The sequence below is a fragment of the Acomys minous genome (genome assembly GCF_964271855.1).
Source record: "Acomys minous genome assembly, chromosome: 9".
Lineage (NCBI taxonomy): Eukaryota > Metazoa > Chordata > Mammalia > Rodentia > Muridae > Acomys > Acomys minous.
The window spans coordinates 6319794-6341208 of NC_140490.1; the positions used below are offsets into that span (position 1 = coordinate 6319794).

At 39.4% G+C, this 21415-nt stretch overlaps 1 protein-coding gene across 3 annotated transcripts in view; it reads right to left on the reverse strand.

The window, feature by feature from the left end:
• The window catches only part of ADK (adenosine kinase), a 390229-nt gene that overhangs the window by 270106 nt on the left and 98708 nt on the right, over positions 1-21415 (reverse strand). For all 3 annotated transcript variants that reach the window (XM_084795010.1, XM_084795009.1, XM_084795011.1), the window contains exon 4: positions 411-489. In XM_084795010.1, coding sequence (XP_084651136.1) covers positions 411-489 — 79 coding nt within the window. The remainder of the gene's footprint in view (positions 1-410; positions 490-21415) is intronic.

Below are 21415 nucleotides of genomic sequence, written 5' to 3' on the forward strand. Positions count from 1 at the left end.
CTTCTACAAACCAATGATATGTAAAAATGAAACAGTAATGAATAAAAATACTGAATTATTTCCTAGCTTAGCAATGAAAGACAAGTTAAAATTATTCTTCTATTGTTGTTTATTTATTTATTATACAGTCCTCTGCCTGCATGTACACCTGCATGCCAGAAGATCCCATTATAGGTGGTTGCTGGGAATTGAACTCAGGACCTCTGGAAGAGCAGGTGGTATTCTTAACCTCTGATCCATCTCTCTAGCCCAAGTTAAAATTATTCTTATTAGATGTGCTTTTAAAGATTCAAATGAACACATTTGAACTGTTTGTAACAATAAAAGTAAATTGGAAAGTATTATGTAAAATAACCAAAAGTTTAGAATTATTTTTGAAATATTTTTAATTTTTGAAATAATTAACCAACCTGAGCCACTTTCATTGAATTCTGGGTAGAGCCACCAGCATGATATTCAACTTTGAATTTTTTTACAAGTTCATCAAACCTACAAAAAAACAACAGTAGAAGGCAAGTTAGCATCATGTCAGTTTTCACAAACAGCAAATTCTTCTAATTAAAATATAATTAGTGGGATCTTAAAACTGTATATTTACACTCAAGAAATGAACTAAATTTCTTCTGTCAATACATAACTTTAAATATCTAAAATATATGCTTCCGAACTTAGCCATTATACTAAGTATACAGTAAAGTAATATTTATAAACTTGCCACTAAGGTTACATTTGGCAAACTGGCCATTCCAAGGCAGAATCTATGGATGGGCTGGTGTGAGAATCTAAGGTCAGTCAGGTGACATAGCAAGATCAGGGTCAGCCCAGGTGACTGTATCTCAAAAACACAAAACAAAAGCAAAAAACCAGCTAGAATTCCCATCTGAGAATCAAAAATTATGCTTTTCTAACAAAAATCAAATGTAAAAAAAAAAAATTGAATAGGTAGTAAGGGAAGACAGTGAAATGCGGGTTTTAAACACTATATCTGTAAAGCTATGCCCACCTGATGCTCAGGGTTAAACGGAAGAGTCTGATCTTCACAGGAAAGCTCTTCCAAGAACACTGCAAGGCCGGCCAGGCCACCCCGGAACAAGTAATGTGCTTAGTTTGGTCATTCCCTCAATCTTCCTGTTTTCTCTTGCCCTTCCCTCCTGCCTTCCTTCTTTTCTTCTAACAGTTTAAAAAAATAAATAATGTGCTAGGCAGACAGTACATGTGAGACTCTGAGGTCAATAGCCAGTACTGCAATACTGCAAACAACACACACACACACACACACACACACACACACACACACACACCATACAATTCGCACACTTCAAACACACTACTCAATTATATTCATTTGTGTAACTGTCACCAAGTTCAAAACGCTGTCAAAAATAAGGAGAAAGTCAATACTCTGCAGAACCAAATCGCTCTACCATCTCACACTGCACCTTCAACAACCACGGATATGTCTTTTATCTCTATTTTTCTCCATCTGGACACTTTGCATACAAATGGAGTTATATAATATGTGGTCTCTGGAAATAAGACCCTTTCAAAAACTACTTTCAAGGCATGGTGGTTTCAGGAAGAACAGCCTCGCAGGCTTGGGAAGTGCTGCGATCTGAAAGGTGTATCCTTGTAGGAGTAGGCGTGGCCTTGTTGGAGAGAGCGTGTCACTGGGAGTGGGCTTTGGGGTTACAAAAGCCCAAGCTAGGCCTCGTAGCTCTCCAGCTCTCTCTAATGCATGTAGGACTCACTATTTCTCCAGCTCTATGGTTTCCTGCATGCTTGGCGTGCTCCCCACCAGCACGATTATAGACTAAACCTCTGAAGCCACAACCAAGGCCCCAGTTAAAAGGTTTACTTCACAAGAGTGCTGCTGTGGTCATGGCATCTCTTTGCAGCAATAGAACACTGCCTAAGAGAAGACATATCTGTAGTAGTATTTATTACACTACATTTATTTATGAATTTGTCTGTCAATGGATACTTAAATTGCTTCTATATTTTTTTCCCCACTATGAGTGCATGCACAAGTTTTGTAGAAACATCCTCATTTGGTGTGGGTATTCCTCTTGAATCAAATGTTTTCCTCCATGTTTTACTTTTTTGAGGCACTCTTATCAACAACCTACTAAGGAAAACTTGAATGTAGAACAGCAGTTTATATCAATTTACCAGTGTGTAATCTTTTCTTTTTCTGTTTTTTTTGGGGGGGGAGGTTGTTTTTGGTTTTTTTGTTTTTCAATACAGGATCTCTCTGTGTAGCCTTGACTGTCCTGGACTCACTTTGTAGACCAGGCTGGCCTTGAACTCACAGTGATCCACCTGCCTCTGCCTTCCAAGTGCTGGGATTAAAGGCATGCACCACCCATCTCTGTGGAATCTTCTCAATGAAGAAGACTAGTTAGACACTAAAGGGGTATCAGTGAATAGGGAAACTATGAAAAAGAGATTATTAATGAAATAAAATATGAAAGACAAATAAAAATATCTACTTAGGTAGCCTACCAGCCACCAGTTAGAAATAGAAGAAAAAGAGACTGGCAATTAAAAAGGATAATAAAAAATAAAGAAAAACCTAAATTTTTAAATAAGAAAACAAAAAAGCCAAAATACACAATCTAGATTTTTCTAAGTCCTAAATATTCTTACCAGAAAATAGGAATTTGAACATACACTTATATATAGGATAAAAATGAGTGCTTTTAAAAAATGCTCTAAAAAGAAAAGCAAATTAAATTACCATCCAATTTCTTATACAGTAAAGGATGTTAGAAGATAATGAAAAGTGTATTTTATACTCTAGACAGCGAGGGGAAGGATCTGAACTAGAAGTCAATGTTTACCCAATAACTATTTATTAGCTTCCAGAAAACAGAGGCACATAGAAGAAATAATTTTGATTACATAAAAAGTAAAGTTTTTCTACATAAAAAGAAAAGTCTAACATTAACACAAAGGAAAATCTTGATATTGATAAAGTCTAACTATTACGAATAAACAAAAACATAAAGAGCCCGACAAGTTTAAATCAACAAAAGAAAGAAAATAGTAAATGTTGAGAAGCAATGGCTAACTCTTGTTATTAATCAACTACATATAGATTTCTTCTTCACAAAATAACTAGTTGAGCATATAAGCTATACTCAGCATTAACAGAAATGTGAAAATGTCGACAAATGACAGTATTAGTGACAGACATCTTTCAGAAAGTAATTTGACAATATACAGGCAGAATCAATCAATTTCTCCCACTCTCTCATCATTGTAAAGTTCTATTTCACAAGCACCATCCTAGAGAAGACTGCAAAACAGAGAAAGTTCCACATAAAAAGCTGCTTATCCTACTATGATATGCAATAAGAAATATAAAACAAGATAAATATAAAAAATGCACGAAATGATTTGGGAGAATGCAATTCATTCTGTGCAACTATAGTTATCTACAAGCTGCATTGCTGCAGGACAGACCCATGATACTGTTTGAAGCTATGACTTACAGAAAGTGGCTAACTATAGTCAGCAAATAGATAAAACCGGCATTAAAAGTAGATTGGATATGAAGCACATCCTTTGATCCCTGCAATCAAGAGGCAGAGTCAGGGAGCTCTGAGTTCCAGGTCTGCATGAATATTTATTGGCATAACATTTATTGGTATAAAATTTTTGGCATAAAATGTAATTTGGGATGGTTTATAGTTATCATTCAATACAATTATCAGAACAATTTACTCAACATTAGAACTTCTTATTTACGATTAATATGAAATAATCAGGGAGAAAAATATTAACATTCACAACCTTCGTCTCTGTTCCACAATTTCATCATGGATACATTTAAATACTTTTATATGAGAACACTTTGATTCCTATCACAAATTCAATTCAGGATTTCTTAAGGAATACCATGTTATCTTTCTAACATTTTTGTAGTTAGTTGATGTTTGAGACAAGGTCTTACTTACTATATAGCCCTAGCTAACCTTTCGTTGTAGACCAGCCTGGCCTGAACTCATAGAGATCCACCTGCCTCTGCCTCAAGTGCTGAGATTAAAGGTGTGTGAGACCCACAGCCTGCTTTCTATCTAAAGTAGTTTTAATACTGGTTTATGTAAAACTTAAATTTTAAGTAACACTTTCCACTCTCACATACAAAATCCTTTATGAATAATAATTCCTGGACAATTAATGCAGTTATCTCTACTTCTGCTTTGTTTTTGAGGAAAACAAGTATAGTACAAGGAAGAAGTGAGGCCTCAAAGACCAATGAGTAATATGGTAGCAAAGCTGCAATTAAAATTCTGGCTGTTAGCCAGGTGGTGGTGCACGCCTAATCCTAGCACCTGGGAGGCAGAGACAGGCAGATCGCCGTGAGTTCGAGGCCAGCCTGGTCTACAAAGTGAGTCCAGGATAGTCAAGACTACACAGAGAAACCTTGTCTCAAAAAGCCAAACCAAACCAACCAAACAAACAAAAAACAACACAAAACCTCTGGCTGTTTAGTAATAAGTATCTTGAGAATCTGTACCAAATAAAAGTGATAGTATATACATGAGGGGTTATCAAGTGAAATGTTCTAATGTATAAACATTGCGTTCTAAAACAAAGACAGCAATGACTTCTGGGTGAAAAAAGAGAGTAAAGCTGATGGATCCCTAGCATACTACTTTAATCAGAAAAGAGCTGACTGTGGGGCAGGTGGGCAGCTAAAAGACCAGATAAATATAGACTAACATCCTCATTCAGAATAAGCACTCTTTTGCCACCAAAATCAAGGCACAAGTACTGATGAAAATAAATGCAGGAATTTGTATTACAGAGAAATTCACCTTTTGAGAAGCATTATATTTATCATTACTATCCAAGGCAGGTTAGGTGAAGGTCGGTGATTAAACAATTTAACAGCAGAGTACTGATGCTATAGCAAGACACAGAAAGTAATTTTTGCTTGCTCTCATTAAAATATATAAAGTTAGAATGAAGAATACTAACTTTTCAATGAGTTGAGCTTTATTTGACAACAGAAAATCCACAGAACTAAATAATATATGCTTTGTGACAAAGCAACTTAAGTTAGAAAAGTCAGTACTCAAGAATAAAGACTAGCACTCAAAACATAAAAACACAGGCATGAAAACAAGACTAGGGAGCTGGAGAAACGGCGGAGTGATTAAGAGCCCTCTTCTTCACATGACTCAGGTTTGGTCTCCAATATCCACACTGCCTGCTTCACAGCCATCTGTAATTCCACCTTTACAGGCTCTACGGGCCACAGGCACGCACAGTGCACATATCCACTTAGAAACAAAACTTTTCTACACACAAAGACAATAAAGAAAACAACAGCCACTTATGATTGGCCATAGGGGTAAGATGCACTGGAGAGGTGGAGGTAGTTCAAGGCCAGCGTGGCTCCACCTTTCAGCTCAGCAGCGGCAAGCACTTGCTAGAAAGGCTGACTGTTTGAGTTTCATCCCTGGATGTGTGCACACACACAAATATAATAAAATTAAACTAAAAAAGGAAACAGTATGTTGGGGGGTGTCTCTTATAAATATTCATTATAACTTAGAAAAGCCACCAGGGAACTCTTAATAATTCCATGATTTTGGTTCATGTGTAATGGTAGCAATAGAAAATAAGTCTTGCTCCTATAAACCTATGGTGAACATGCTGTTATAGAATTTCTTTTCTTTCCTTGGGTTTTCAAGACAAGGTCTCTCTGTGTAGCCTTGGCTGTCCTAGAACTCACTCTGTAGAGCAAACCTTAAACTCAAGAGCTCCAACTATTTGGAGGTGGGCATGGTAGCACACACCTGTAACCCCAGCACTCAGGAGGCAGAGGCAGGCAGATCTCTGTGAGTTCGAGGCCAGCCTGGTCCACAAAGTGAGTCCTAGACAGCCAAGGCTATGCAGAGAAACCTTGTTTTGGGAGAGAGGGAGAGGGAGGGGGAGGAGAAGAGGGATGGAGAAGAAGAGAGAGAGGGAGAGGGAGGGAGAGGGAGGGGGAGGGGGGGGGAAGAGCACGCGCCCCAGCCAGCTGCCTCTGCCTCTCCAGCCCTGGTATTAAAGCTGTGAGCCAACATGCTTGGCTACTCTTATCAATTTTAAGCCAAGGCTTCCAAAATACCTATCTTACTTCTTTGAGCTGCCTGATATTTTAAACTAGTGAGTCACAGGGAAGGTTTAGTAAGAAAACTTTAGGAACACCAACTTTCTTATCTGATATTCCTCAATGATGACAACAATAACAAATCTACAACTGGCCCTGATAATATATTTCACAGTACACAAGCTACTTCCTGAGAAGCACCTCCCTCCCTCCTCACACTCTCACTTCCCGTCATACCTTGCTGTGATGACTATCAAACCAAATCAATGAAGTAAGTGCAGCTATCAACATCATTAGGGCTAGGAAAACCCACACTGAAACTACAGTGATGCATTTTTCCCCCAGTAAAGACATGAAAAGAGCTGAAAACAGTTAAGCAGTGAAAATACCCATAACTGACAGATGCAACACATGTAGAAACACACACTGCTGATGGAAAACTCAAAAGGCTCAGCAGTGTTTGGTGATACCTTGGAAAAAATTTAAACAGGTGACTATTACAATTCAGGAACCTCAGCAGTTACTACAGCCGTATTATTTCCACAAACAAATTAGTAAATGAACTAATTGATATGTCCATAGGAAGAAGACTGTTATATAGTAAGAAAAATATCAACAACTGTTATCTTCAATAAATGGATTACCCTTGAAAACAACAACAACAACAAAACCAACCAACCAACAACAACCAAAAACCCTAAGCTATTTAAAAGAAACCAAACATAATAGCAAACATGCAAAACCATTGCATTTTTCCAGAATTCTGGATAAGAAAAAACAACAGTGGTTGAAATGAGCTGCACAGATGAGGGGTTCTAAAGACAATCTATCTACAAAGAAATATGACTTGAAAAATAGAACATTTTTCATTTTGTTGATGGCTGCACAGTACATACATCCACATTTAAAATGTATTACATAAGGGGTTGTTTTTTATGTAAACTATATTTTAGTATATACCAACGAACCTAACTTTAGAAGACACATAAAATCCCTATCACTATCCTAATTTTCCACATGAACTAATAAACCAAAGCTCTCCTGACTTGTCTCCCTAACTGACTTCTGAAATCATGTCTCTGCGTGTAGGAAGACGAAGACCTTAAAACCACAGACAGAAACTCACCAGTGCTTGACATTTTTCATGCTACCCTCTCTCAAAAGAGAATTAAATACGTACTTTTCTAAACCTTAGGCTGTATAGACATTTTGGACTTCTGTCGTCTATAATACGCCAGAGTGGAAATTTCCAAAGAAGATGTGTGTGTCTCTGCGCTCCCTTAAATGCTCTGGGGTAAGTCCAACTCCAACCCAAGCGAAGGAGCAGAAGGAGAAGCCCGTCAATTGGATGCCTGACTCCGAGACCCAGGACAAAGCATGACGTCCGGTATTTGACACGTTCCTAACTAGGATGGATCAGTGATGATGCCCTGCTTTACAGTGCACCCCAAGCTCACACCCAGAACACAGGTCTGGAGCTAGTAGATTTATCCACTTAGCAGGTGAGCAAGTTTGCTCTTCCATTACCTGCGTTATTAGTCTCTAAAACTCACGAAATATTCACTTTAAAAAGCAGTTGGAATACTGGAGGGTGATACTGTTCTCAGGCTGGCCCCAGACTCACTATGCACACCCCATTTTACTTAACTTGGTATCAGGCTATAAAGTAAAACAGCAAACGAGACAGGGTTTCTGTGAAAGGTGTAGAGAAAATTGGCACCTCCGTATTTGCTCAAGAAAGCTAACATTTTGGAGGGTTGCAGTAAATTCAATTTAAATATAATAAAAATTTAAATTTGTGTTTGCTTATTTGTTTCAAGGCTTTTCTTCTTCTTTTGTTTTTTATAAAGCAGTTCTCTTTATGTAGCTCTACTTGGCCTGGAAGTCAGAGATCCACCCGCCTCTGCCTCCTGAGTGCTGGGATTCAAAGGCTGGGCGTGCACCACCACACCTGGCTTTAATTAATTCTTAATACGATTCCTACTTATGTGACATAAAACAACTTCTACTTGAAATGCAGGATACCATGGTTATAACCTACACTATATCACCAATTATTTCTACGGAGAAGTATGAAAAGCAAGCCCACAAGAGCCAAGCTACACAAGTTCTGCTTCTAAGAGAGGCTGCTTTCCATTTTAATTGAAACTGAAGTTGCTGTGTTAGGGCCAAAGGAGAGGAAGAAAAATGCCAGTGCAGAGCAGAGAAGGGAGACACAGGCACACACACATCTGAAAAAAGAAGGCCTCACATTGTGTTAACTACTACAGCATAGAGGCAAATACCAGTAATTTAAAACAATTCAGGAAGGTAAGACATATGAGGAGGAATAAGACATTTCATTAAAATCTTCACAGGAAGCACAAAGAGCTTCCTTGAGCAAGCATTCGTAACTGCCAAGAAGGATTTCCAATTTTCTTTCCTGAACTTCTCATCTAAACAAATAATAAATTTAAAACATCAGTAATTCCAAACAGGTCATACTTATTAAGACCAAATGTTAATAGAATAACACAGGGGATGGAAATCCATAGGCAAATTGTAAGACTCAAAGCTTTGAAATCTTTTACCACAAATGTTCTATGAGGTTAAAAGAAAGAAAGAAAATCACTCAAATGTCAGTCTGATAAAAGCCAGAAGAACATTCCCCACATATGCTTATATTTAAGTATATTTGAAAAAGATGGAAAAAGTAACAGTCGCTCAAAGCTAAAGTTAAGTGATTAGTTCATGAGGATTGTAATTGGAGGCATGTCTCTACCTTCTAATGTTATTTTCTTTGATAAAAAGTTGGTTTTAAGCACGTGTTACTTAGATAAGCCGTTATTCTGCTGAAGACTAAAATTTTTAAAGGTTTAATTATTCTCATTTATAACTCTGAAGATGGAGGGTTTTTTTTAAGCATGTGAGATAATCAAATATACTGCTCAAAAGCACTTTCTAAATATAGATGATTAAAATGATTGCTCCCAAATTTACATAAATGACACGTGCATTAGGTTTCAACCTATCATAAAAACATATAACTCAATTCCACTAAACCCATTTACAATTTTCATTAAACAGTAAATTGTTTGACATTTAGTTTTAAGCCATGCAAGGAAGAGAAAAATACTGTAGGAAAATGATCCTCAAAATGACATGTGGAGTCTCCGGGTAAGCATAAATGACATCCTATCCATGGGTAACTCCAAAACACAAATTACACGCTCTTCTCATCTTTCTTTATTGGTTTGCTTTCTGCTCTTGGTTTTATCAAACCCCACAGTTTAAGTGGGACAGAGTTTCTCCGATCACAGACAAGTTCTAGAAATATACGCAATGGAAACGAAAAACGGTTGAGCAACAGCTGATCATTTTTCTCTGTCAAACTTTAAAAACAAATCACTCATCAGAAACACTCAGGCAGACGTTTAAATCCCCATCAAAATATAACATACTGAACTTCCGACTGCAAGTAACAAATAATGTGTCACAGCCAACATTCCCGCTGACAGCAACCAGAAAAGCCGTATAAATATGAAGTCATACAAATAAAGGTACCAAAGAGGCATGTTGTTGATACGGTTTCACAGAGATACGAAGCATTCCAAGAACAGGCTCAAGCCAGCAGGACTGCTTCACACCTGCACACATCTGTAGCTGGTGGTAGGAAGCTAGAGAGAAAACCCGACTTTACCAAACTTCACAGGCGCTGGTTGGCCAGTGACACACTGGCTGCGCTCTGAAGCTCAATGGCAAGCTATGGGGGCTAACAAAAATCACCTCAAAACCAACAGTTCTCTTGGGCGGTGTCTCAGAGAGAGGGAGCGGGGGACAGAGAGACAGAGACAGAGAAACAGAGACAGAGACAGAGAGACAGAGACACACACACACACACACACACACACACACACACACACACACACACACTCACACACACACACACACACCAGGAAAAGAGGAAGTAAATCAAAGCGACAAATAAGTGTAGGTTCTTCAGACTGCACCTCCTGCCACAGTGTTCTCCCTTTTCTCTGTGAGGTTGGTGGGAGAAAGGGGAGTTTGAAGATTTGACCATCTGAATTAATCCAAGATGAAGCTGGGCCACCATCTTACTCTGGGGAAGGGGAAGAGCTTATACCAACAAGGGTTACAGCTAGACAACAAAATACATATGGGATTTCGTAGAAGTCAAGGATGGGATGGAAGGCAGGAGGTGGGCATTGACAATGACACTAAAGTGATACAACTGCAAAGTCAGGATCTACCACAAAACGTCAGTTTTCCCTTCTGCCAAATTTCTAGGGTGTGGGGGCAGGAGGGCAGAGGGGTAAATTGTTCAACCGAAACTCTTAGAACAATTTGGGACCCTTACTCAGTAGACTATTTCACAGTTAATGAGCCAAGAACTCACTGATCTCATTGGAAAGCTCCAGAATTTCAGGCTCCATGAATAGAGGCAAACAAGGGAGACTGAACTATGAAAAGTGAACATCAGAGTGACCTCAGCTTCTCCTGGGTTTTATTACTGAGTTCTGACTTCCTCCCTGCTCCATGTTAGCTTCGTAGAGGAAAGAGAGCACATCTGAGAGAAGCTACAGCTTGGAGACCGTAAACTTCGTTCAACCACAAGTGAACAAGAGCGAATTAAGGAGGACTTGGAGGAACACACTCAGAAAAAAAGTTAAACTACATAGACAGCTGCTAATCAGAGTGCAATAAAAATATTAGGTGGCTGTCCTCTGAATGGTAGGTGAAGACAAGTCAGAAGGAGAAAACAGGACTGAACAGTGGCTGCCCTAGCACTGAGTGGAACAGGGAGGAAGATGGTGATGACCAGGACGGAAAACAAAATCAAATGCCTCTAAGCAGCAAGATCAAGTAAGGGTCTTGATCCTTCCCCCCTAAGTGAGCAGCGTGAGGGAGCAGCAGTTTGTGTGTCAGGCACACGATTTTGCCTGTTCATTCATTACCTTGAACATGTTAAACACTCAATAGATTTTAGCAACTATCTTTATAATTGTGGAGGGAAAACCGACTTGCTGATTTCACAGAGAATTTTCATTTAGGGAAAAAAATCTAGGAAAGGACTGTTTGGCATCTTTAATATTTTAAGTTCAACCTTCTGGATATTTTAAAAAGTACTGGATGCAGACCATTCTCATCCCTTACTGTATGAATGATGGAGAGCAAAAGCTATTGAACAATTAACTAAATGTTTACAGCTATACGAACTGCGTGTTGCATAGAAATATAAATCCGAAACCACATACAAAAGACAACACCATTTTCACATTACTGCTAGCACAACAATAGTTCTGATATTACCTCTTGAAAGCAAAGATTATGAAAACTTATCAGTGTAAGTATTACCCTAGTCATGCCCTGGCAGCAAAAGACATTCAAAAACCAATATGAAACGTGTTTAGATACTCAGACGATATCTTCTTTCATCTTCCGAATACGACAAACAAAGATGCCAATAAAGAAAACCACAAGTTTGCTGAAGTTAAAACATCTGGGGAGCAGCTTAAGATATTCATTCTAAAGAGCTCTATATTAAAGAACAGCCTGAAGGGTAATGATAAATCTGCACTAAAACGGGAAGTGTGTTTTGAATCCCACTGAATATAAACAGCATTTCCCCCCTTAAAGGGGAGGGCGGTATAATTAAGACACGAAATGCCTCAGAGGAAAAGTATTCCATGAAAGGAAACTTTAAAAATAAAGCCTAGAGCTCAATACGAGATAAGAATGAGAATGCAACATCTTTACAGCAACATCAGTAACCAGAAGACGAACAGCCAAAGATCCTGTAGTAAGTGATGGGACTCGGGGACAGTCCCACAGGTGCCCACTTCTGTTCCCGTGCTTCGTGTGTGAAAGATGTTCTGCAGCTATAAATCTTCACTTGGTAATATCTCGGATGGTTGTTATCACACTAATGACAAGGACTAGAAAAAGGCTCAGCAGCTAAAGGTGCTTGCCACCAAACCTGACAACCTGAGTCCAGTTCCTACACACACACACACACACACACACACACACACACACACACACGGGTGGGTGGCTGTAAAAAACTGATGGCAAACTTTGTTCTGTCAACACCATCTATAATAAATTATTTCAGCTTTCAAGATGTCTTTTCTAATAGCCATTGCCCAAATATTAGCATAAATCAAAAAGTGTAATATTTACACTAAGAACATTCATCTAAGAAGGCATTTCTATAATCCCATTAGAATGAATTTTTCACATTTGCATCTTAGCATGTTACTCAGTGTAACAACCAACATCAACAGAAACTCTGACAGGAGCACAGGATGGGCTTTGAAGTACCTATGTCTTTGTACGGCGGTCTAAAGGAAAATTGACAAAGCTGCAAACTGAACACAAAATATCTGCTACACATTTCAGAGTGCACGAATGAATGAGAATGCTGACTCTAGTGTTTCCTGAGATGTTACTGTTGACGCAAGTTGCTGGCAAATGACGTTACCTTAGGTTGTGCACACAGCACGGTTTGTTTGCACTTTAGAACTAACTGCAGATTAACAGATGATGGGCTGCAAAGATACATGGATGAGTGGTCAGGAGCACTTGCTCCTGCAGAGGACCTGGGCTTGAGTCCTAATGCCCACATGGCAGCACAGCACTTTAACTCCAGTCTCAGGGGATCTGAAGGCCACATCTGACCAACATGGGCACGAGGCACCAGGGCAGTAGGCATACATACATGCAGACAAACACTAAAGAACACAAAATAAATTAATAAATATTAAAATATTTTAAAAATTATATTTAAAAATCTCCAGCAACAGCTAATTTTCAAAGTCATCTAACGGCCAGTAACAGGAGTCTTGAGTTTTGTCCAAGAGATCAAAATATTTCAGTAAACAGACTACTACACTGTATATATGTGAAATACACTAAATTTCTGGCACACCAAGAACAAATTCATAAAACCAATTTGTGGAATTGTTTCTTCGAGAGAGCAAACACAGTTAAAAAAATAAACAATTGACTAAAATACTTTGCACAAAATATCTAATAATACAGTGAATACACATAGGCTTTAAAAACTCTAATCTTTACATTCTTTGAAGATTCCTTCAGTTGGACCCCATTTCTACCTCCATCCAAACACACGCATGTGTAGGTGCATGAGCCACAGGTGAGGCTACTTTCTGCAGAGCGCTCAGGGAGACCAGGAGGACAGGGATGCTCACTCTATCAGTTTCCATTTGATGCCCTTGAGACTGAGTCTCCCACTGAGCCTGAAGCTAGGCTCTCCTCCCAGCCCCTCCAACAGGTCTGAAGCTACAGGTGTTCAAAATATTACACTGAGCTTTTTTATGCTCCTAACGTTTTTTACCATCACCAGCTGTAGCTTATCTTAATAAACTTAATCTCTGAATATAAGTAATGTTTTTTTGTCAACTTTTTTGAAAACAGTCATGTCTACATATGCTCAACACAGACTTTTAGTGGAAACAAATTCTTCAGTTACTTTAAACAGGGCATTATTCCTTGAATACATGACCAATGTCTGTTGATTCATAAAGACCTTTAGGAAGTTGAGTGTGGCGGCACACCCCTGTGGAGGGAGCACTCAGTAAACAGAGTCAGAAGGATTTCAAGTTCAAGAACGCCCTGGACAACTCGGAGAACTCAAGGAAGGAGAGGAGATGGAGGGGAGGGGAGCGGGGTGGAGAAGAGAAAGAGAGGGCAAGGAAGAAGAGATGGAGGGAGAGATGGGAGGAACAAAAGCCAAAAGGCAGCCAAAGGAAACCACATGAAATGACCTCCTTAGGCTCCTGAGTTAAGCTCAGTGTCCTCAATTCTTAAAGTGACTATTGTCATCAAAGGCTAGAACCCTTAAACAGATTTAGTTTTCAAAATAAATTTCTTGGTTGACACAATACAATAGAATTTGATTCTTTTGTCATTAGTAAATGGCTATTGCTTGGCTAATGAGCCATTTACAAACATACTTTGTGTGTGGCCTCATTTTCACTTTGTGTGTCTTTGTGCAAGCATGTATGCCTATGAATTCTGAGATACTCTTTAAAAGCTGTAAAAGAAGCGCCTTCGTGTGAATTTGGAATAACTCAGGTTTTTAGTCCGATCATAGTGGTACGTATAGTACTCCTTTAGTAGAATGCAGAAGAACCATCTCATATGATTAATCCATGGTCCACAGTCCCTTAAACCAGGAGCTTCCTTTCTGGTTTTGACATGCCAGGCACACAGTAGTAACACTTAGCTGGAGTGGTGGCTCAGCAGTTAAGGGCACCAGCCGCTCTTCCAGGAGTGATGGGTGAGATCTCCAGCATGTACAGAAGGTCGCCAACTGGCTGTAACTCCTGTCCTAAGGCATCCATCTCCATCTTCTGGCCTCTAGGGATACTGCACACATGTGGTGCCAAGACACACATCCAGCTAAAATACCCATACACACGGATAATAAAAATTAAATAAAAGCAGGAACAACACAACTATGCGTGTGAAACGTGTAAGCACTGCGGAATTAGAATGCATCACTAAGATGTGCAGTGTGCCAAGCTGCAGTGTGAAGAAATGAGGATGTCTCATAAAATCCCTGCTGTAATTACTCCGCCCTGCCACAGTGGCGATAAAGCAGTCACAAAGCACCGAGAGGCAGACAGCACTCAAAGAGCTCTACATCGGGGCGCTGAAGTTTGACTTTCAAATATCATTCATATGATACTATTAAAAACTACTTAAAACCAGAAACACGTTTCTTTACTTGTAGGTCACGGGAGAAGTGGAATGAAAGATTTGGCCCCATGTCTTACTTTGCAACCTCTACTTCATGTAAATTGCTTTTATTTTACTTCTGTAGTGAGGAAGTAAAATGTTTGTTTTACCTATTTGCAATGATTGAACACACTGAACATAATGTGTAAACAGGTTCTAACATGTGAAACAAATTATTTGTTTTAAATACAATTTTAATTGTTCTTATGAATAATTCTGCTTCGGACTGGGAGATGGTTCACTTTGTAAGGCTACAAGACTGATGACTTCAGTTCAATCCCAAGAAAACACATGCATGCTTACACACACACACACACACACACACACACTTTTTCTTTAAAAAGCTCTTTAAAAATTTCCACTTTCTTTAGGGCTAGAATTGGGTCAGCAGTTAAAAGCAACTGCTGCTCTGGGTTCAGTTTCCAGCAACCCCATGGTGGTTTACAGCTCTAGTTCTAGGGCATCAAATACCCTCTCCTGATCTACTCAGGCACCAGGCGCACATGAGGTGCATATACATACACTCAGGCAAAACATATACAAGAAATAAAATTAAATAAAACTTTTTAAGAAGTTCTGTTTTGCATTCAGAAAATGATTATATTCATGCAATGTACAATTATCCTAGGCAGTGTGTAGCAGATAAGAAAACATAAAACACAGTATAGCTTTTATTAGCTTAAGTGTCATATAATAAAAATAAATTAATTCTGAATAGCTTGTTCTGAATTCATAAACTTTGATAATGGCAGTTTAGTTACATAAACATAATGTAAAAAGTATCAAACTTTTACAAAACAAGGTGCTTTGGAAATTTATTATGCATACTTAAATCAAATACTTCCCCCACAAATATCATAAAATTTATATTTCTGCAAGCAACATTTCCTGAGGTTTTGTATTAGTTACTTTTCTATTGATGTGATAAAACACCCTGACTAAGGGAACATCTACAAGAATGTGTTTAATTAGGCAGTAGGAACAGCTAGGAGCTAAAGTCTCAGATCACAAGCAGGAGTCAGAGACTGCGCTACAGGCAGTGAGTGGAAGCTGTTAAACCGAGCCCCTTGGCAGAGCTCTTCCAAGAAGCTCAAACCTCCTAATACTTCCCAACAATTCCAGTAACTGGGGACCACGCAACTGCCAGAGACTAATAAGGGATGTTTCATTTACACAGCACAGGTCTTAATGTTATCAACATTAACTTTTCTACTCATCATCTATTCACATCACACATTTTCATATGCAAATGTTGTTCAGTTCCCAGCACCATGTAAAGTGGAACTGGTGGTGCATGGCTGCAATCCCAGCACTCAGGAGGTCAAAGTGAAAAGGTCACTGGAGGCCGTACGGCCTGCCTTGGGCTTAGCTCAAAACAACGAACAAGGGGCTGAAGAGATGGCTAAGGAGTTGAGAGTTCCAGCTGCTCTTGCAAAGGACCAGAGTTTGACTCTATCGCCTATATGGCAGTTCACAACCATTTGTAACTCCAGTCACAGAGGACCCAATGTCTCTGAAGACACAGACCTACATACAAGCAACATACCCATACACAACAAATAAAATAATAATTAAAACAAACTTACAACAACAAACCTGATCAAACCCTTTATGCATCAGTATGGCTCAAGCTTTTCAGATGTGATTTTGTGATAACAGGTATTGAACTTAGGGCCTTGTGTATGCAAGATAAGTACTGTATTTTCCGGTGTATAAGGTGACCCCCAACTTTAACTTTTCCAGTTAAAATACAGAGTTTGCAGCCTGAGTCTGTTGAACAGGGTGTGTGTTGGAAGAGGGGTAGTCTTTTTCCAAACTCAATCTATTTCATGTCTGAGCCACAGCTACAGCCCCAACTCAGCTTTTGAAAACAGCCGAACAAGTGGAAAGCTCTTTAACATTTAAAACACTAAAATTGAAAGCCTCATTAAAACTTAATCCAAGTATACCTATATAGACAGTCATCCATTCCTACGATTCCAAGAGAGATGAGTGCACATGAGCCACGAGGCTCACATACCAACGTCATTTCTGTTTCAGTCAGACTAGAAACAACCTGAATATCCGTCAAGAAAACTGAAAACAAATTGATATGGATTCAACAAACATGGACCAGAACAGAACATGAACAAAGCACTGCTACATGTATGCAGTGTAAAGCCAGTCTCATGGTGGTAAGACAAAGAACACAAGAGATTCAAAAAGGCACACACACACACTACCTGGTTCTGTTTATTAATTCTAAAACAGCAAAGTTAATCTCTGGTGTTAAAAGACAGAAGACACCTCTGGGGAAGAGGAGGGGACCAGGTGCTTCTGGCCCGACTGCCAAGTTCTATTTCTAGGACTGGATAGCAGTTAAACACGTATGTTTATTTTGAGGTAATTCTTTCAGCTGCACACTTATGATTTGTATACTCTTCTACAGGCTGTACTGTAGTTCATAAAAAGCTAATAAGAGTGTATATTGAATTGTGCCAAGTGCTTTTTCTAGCACCTATGAAAACAATCATAAAAATCCTCCAGAAGTCTATACAAGGCATCAGTCTAGGACCAAAGAATAAAGAAAAAAGCTCACCTACAAGATAAATTAAATAGGAGGAAATTAACCTAAAGTATGAACAGCTATTTTGAGATTAACCATGAGCTATAAGGAAGCTCCATACGTTATCCTAGAGATTACAGGAGTCCACATTGAAATAAAAGCTTGTAAAAGGCCAGACTTCACTGGAGAAGCCACGCATCAGCTACCAAAGGCAGCTGAAAAGCTCATCTGGTTCAGCCATCCTGGGCTTCCACAGCAAAGACAACCTCAGGAAGCCCAGTGAATTATATTAACAAGTTCAAGGTCAGCCTGGTCTACAGATGGAGTTCTCAGACAACTAAGGTTACAGAGAGAAACCCTACCTAGAAAAACCAAAGTGAGTGAGTGAGTGAATGAATGAATGAATGAATGAATGGGTTTATGTTAGTGAATATCCTAATCTGAACAACTCTTTCATTCTGAAATACAGCCACTGTAGTCTCTTAATATGTTTATATTCCATTTATACTGTGCTTAATCTATAAATTATGGCCTTTGTATATAAAAAGTACTGAAAGTGTTTGAGTTATTAATCCTATAATCAACCACTAACATTTATTGTTTCTAAATATTTTTCAGTTGACTCTTGGTGTGTGTGCATGATGAGTGTGGTGTGCATTCCTGGCCTGCATACTGAGGCCAGAGGAAAACCTGTGCCGATGGTTCTCTCCTTGTACCGTTTCATGGGTTATTTTACTTTATTTTATTTTATTTTCGAGACAAGGTTTCTCTGTTTTAGCCCTGGCTGTCCTGGACTCGCTTTGTAGACCAGGCTGGCCTCAAACTCACAGAGATCCACCTGCCTCTGCCTTCCAAGTGCTGGGATTAAAAGCATGCACCACCACACCTGGCCATTTCATGGGTTCTAGGAGTATAATCTGGTCCCCAGGTTTGCTCAGCAAAAACATGTTCACCTGCCTTTCTCTGCTGAGAAGTCTCCCTGACCTCTCAGCTGATATTTGTTTTACAAGCTATAATCAATTTACTTGTCAATAATATTTCCATTGATTAGCATTTTTCGGTATTAGTCATTTTTATTTGAGTCTCACTATCTAACGAAGGTCTTTAAAAAGCCAACTTGTTCAATGAGCTAAGAATATAAAAGCAGTCATAGTGGAAAGAGAACAAGCAACTGATTATGAGGCATCTACAGTAATTCAAACAAGTGAGGAGGGTGGCGTAAGAGGGGAAACGGGCTAGGTCAGGGGTTAGTGGTAGAGACAGCAGAAGGGACTAGAGTTTAGGTTATATTTATCAGTGGTGTCGTAAGGCAGCCTGACGGAAGAAACACAGATGAGAGAAATAAAAATGGTGTGTGAGTGTCTGTTCATGTGTGTGTCTTTCTGTCTGTCTATGTGTCTGGTACAGGTATGTTAGTGTTCTGACGCACACGCCAATGTGCATGCATGCAGAAACTTGGGGTGATTTCCTCTATTGCTCTCCACCTTATTGCCTTGAGACAGGGTCTCTCACTGAAGTGGAAGCTCACTCCTTCAGCTGAGCTGACAGGTCAGCAAGCTCCTGTTCCCACTCCCCAGTGCAAAGGATGCAGGCACATACGACTCATGCGCAGCTTCTGACACAGGTGCTGTGGGTTCAGACTCAGATGTCCACGCTGACACAGGAAGCACTCACATCTACTGGGCCACCTCATCAGCCCAGAGCTGGAAATGTTGACCCCGGCACCAGGTGAAATAAAGATGCCTACAGTTAGAACTGAGTGGAGGGCACGAAGCAGTAGTAGTTCAGTTTTGGAGACTGTGGACTTAGATGATATCGAAAGCACAGACACGGTCACTGAATGCTGAAAGAACAGGCCAACTGATGTCTCAGACGTGACTGGCTTCCTGTTGCTATGATTAGGGACACAGAATCCTCCCATACCATAGACTACTGCAAAGGCTCCCTTCATACAGAAAAAAACGGTAGTGCGCTCAGGCAGAAAACTGGCTATACACAGCCGCGTGTCCAGAAGCAAAGCGCAACCACTTCGAAGGCAGAACCCAAAGGCCCTACAGAGTAATTCAGCACCCATGAAGGGGACACAGGATGGATATTCTTGGTACAGCAGTAATAGTATAGACAGTTCCATGTTAAACTAGTAAAGCCTAGGAAAAGAGAAAAGAGTGATGTCACAGTTCAAGGCTCTAGTGCCGCAGTCATGGTTGTGCCTCAGAGAGTCGGGCAAGTGGACTCCAGAAAAGAGAGCATAAATCTAAACAGTAGGGCCTTAAGATTTCCTAATTTCCAGTATAACATACATTCCTACCTCCTGCAAGAAAAGTCACTAGGATCAAACCTTGTGCAGACAGGAAAACTGAAGGACGCAGTCAGTGTGACATCTGTAATATAAAGTATCCAAAACTAGAATCCAAATCCCCCATAGCCCTTGCTAACTACCCCTAAAAGAATCTTGACTAATAAAAAGCCGGCAACTAAAGTAAATGAGTGGAAAGGCTTTTTCTTTTTACAAATGTAAAATTACAAGTTGGAAATACTTCAATAACCACAATACGTACAATTACCATCAAGCTACACCCACTGTTGTTTACTGTATAGATAAAATAATCCCATAGACCTTATGCTGGCTTTCTACTTGTCTACAACTAAAAAGAGAAAGGAAAGAAAAAAAAAATCCACACAGTACTTTGTAGAAAATGCATGACATCAGGGCTACTATTTTTTGTTTTTTTATCAGCTGAAGACAATAATGAGGCAAATGCTTCTATATCCTTTGGTATATATTTTGCATATGGGCAATAAAGTGTATTACAAAACATTTTCCATTTTAAGCTTGTTATTTGGCAGAAATCTCCCACAGAGCTTAACTTATTATTATTATTATTTGCTACAGACTCTTCCTGAAAGCAAGAGCAGCCCGTTTTCTCCAGATGACTCATTAACTAAAGGCACAGCAGAAGGAAGTGTTCCAACTTGAAATACCAACAGCTAAATACAGCCTTCCACACAACATTAGGAACCTCAGTCTCTCTCTAGTCATGCGCCATCACGGAGGGTCACCCTCACAAAGCACGTGCAGCTCTGAGGTAATGAGCAGAAAGGAAAAAACCCTGGGCCTTTGAGGAGGTTTCTTTTAAAAGAATTCAGAAGAGTATAATGTAAAATCTTCACAAATCATAAAACAAGCAACAAAAATAGCATTCTTTCTCATTCTTTAGGCAAATTACTAACGCCACAATTAAATTCACCCAACAATATATTAAGTTGCCAAACATACCAAATGCACAAGGCCATCCAAAATATGAACTGGAAAAGTTTTCAGCCATTCTACAAGTGAGATACAGCCACAACTACGTCACTTGATGTCACCCTTTAGAAGATAGCGAAATGCTTTCTTCACTATTTCTTGCAAGCAAATCATACAAAAACACTATTTTTTTCTAGATTTATATCTTGAATATAAAATATAGCATCCAGAACTGACAATCAGAAGCTCTGACTGTGTTTCAAGGGAGCAGTGAGAAGAGCTTGCAGGGCCATTACGAACACACGAAACCTGGGCAGAAACTGAGGAGTGACATGAAGAAGGGACTGACATGGTGAAGCTAACCGAGGAACAGAAGAAGAGGATGAACAGAAGGAATTCCCAACAACCCGAGTCCTTGGGTTTAGTCACCCCTAAGGCCCAGCCAAGCTCTCTATCCTTACGTGAGTTCACTTTGGAAACATGACTAAATTACATTTTTAGTTACGATTGCTCTAGTTAAGACTTCCTGTCGCTTGGAACAATGAATCCTAAATACATGTAAAATATTATTCTAGGAAAGAATGTACTGAGTTTCCATATGGTTACAGGAAGGCATGGATTTTTCAGGTATATTATGGCATTGTACACTGCATCATTTCCTGTCTGCAAAGGAGAGTTATTTATGCCCCACTGTGGGTGCACTGTGTCTGCTGCTTTTCCCAAGGACAAAAGTGCAGTTCTCAGAACCCGTGTT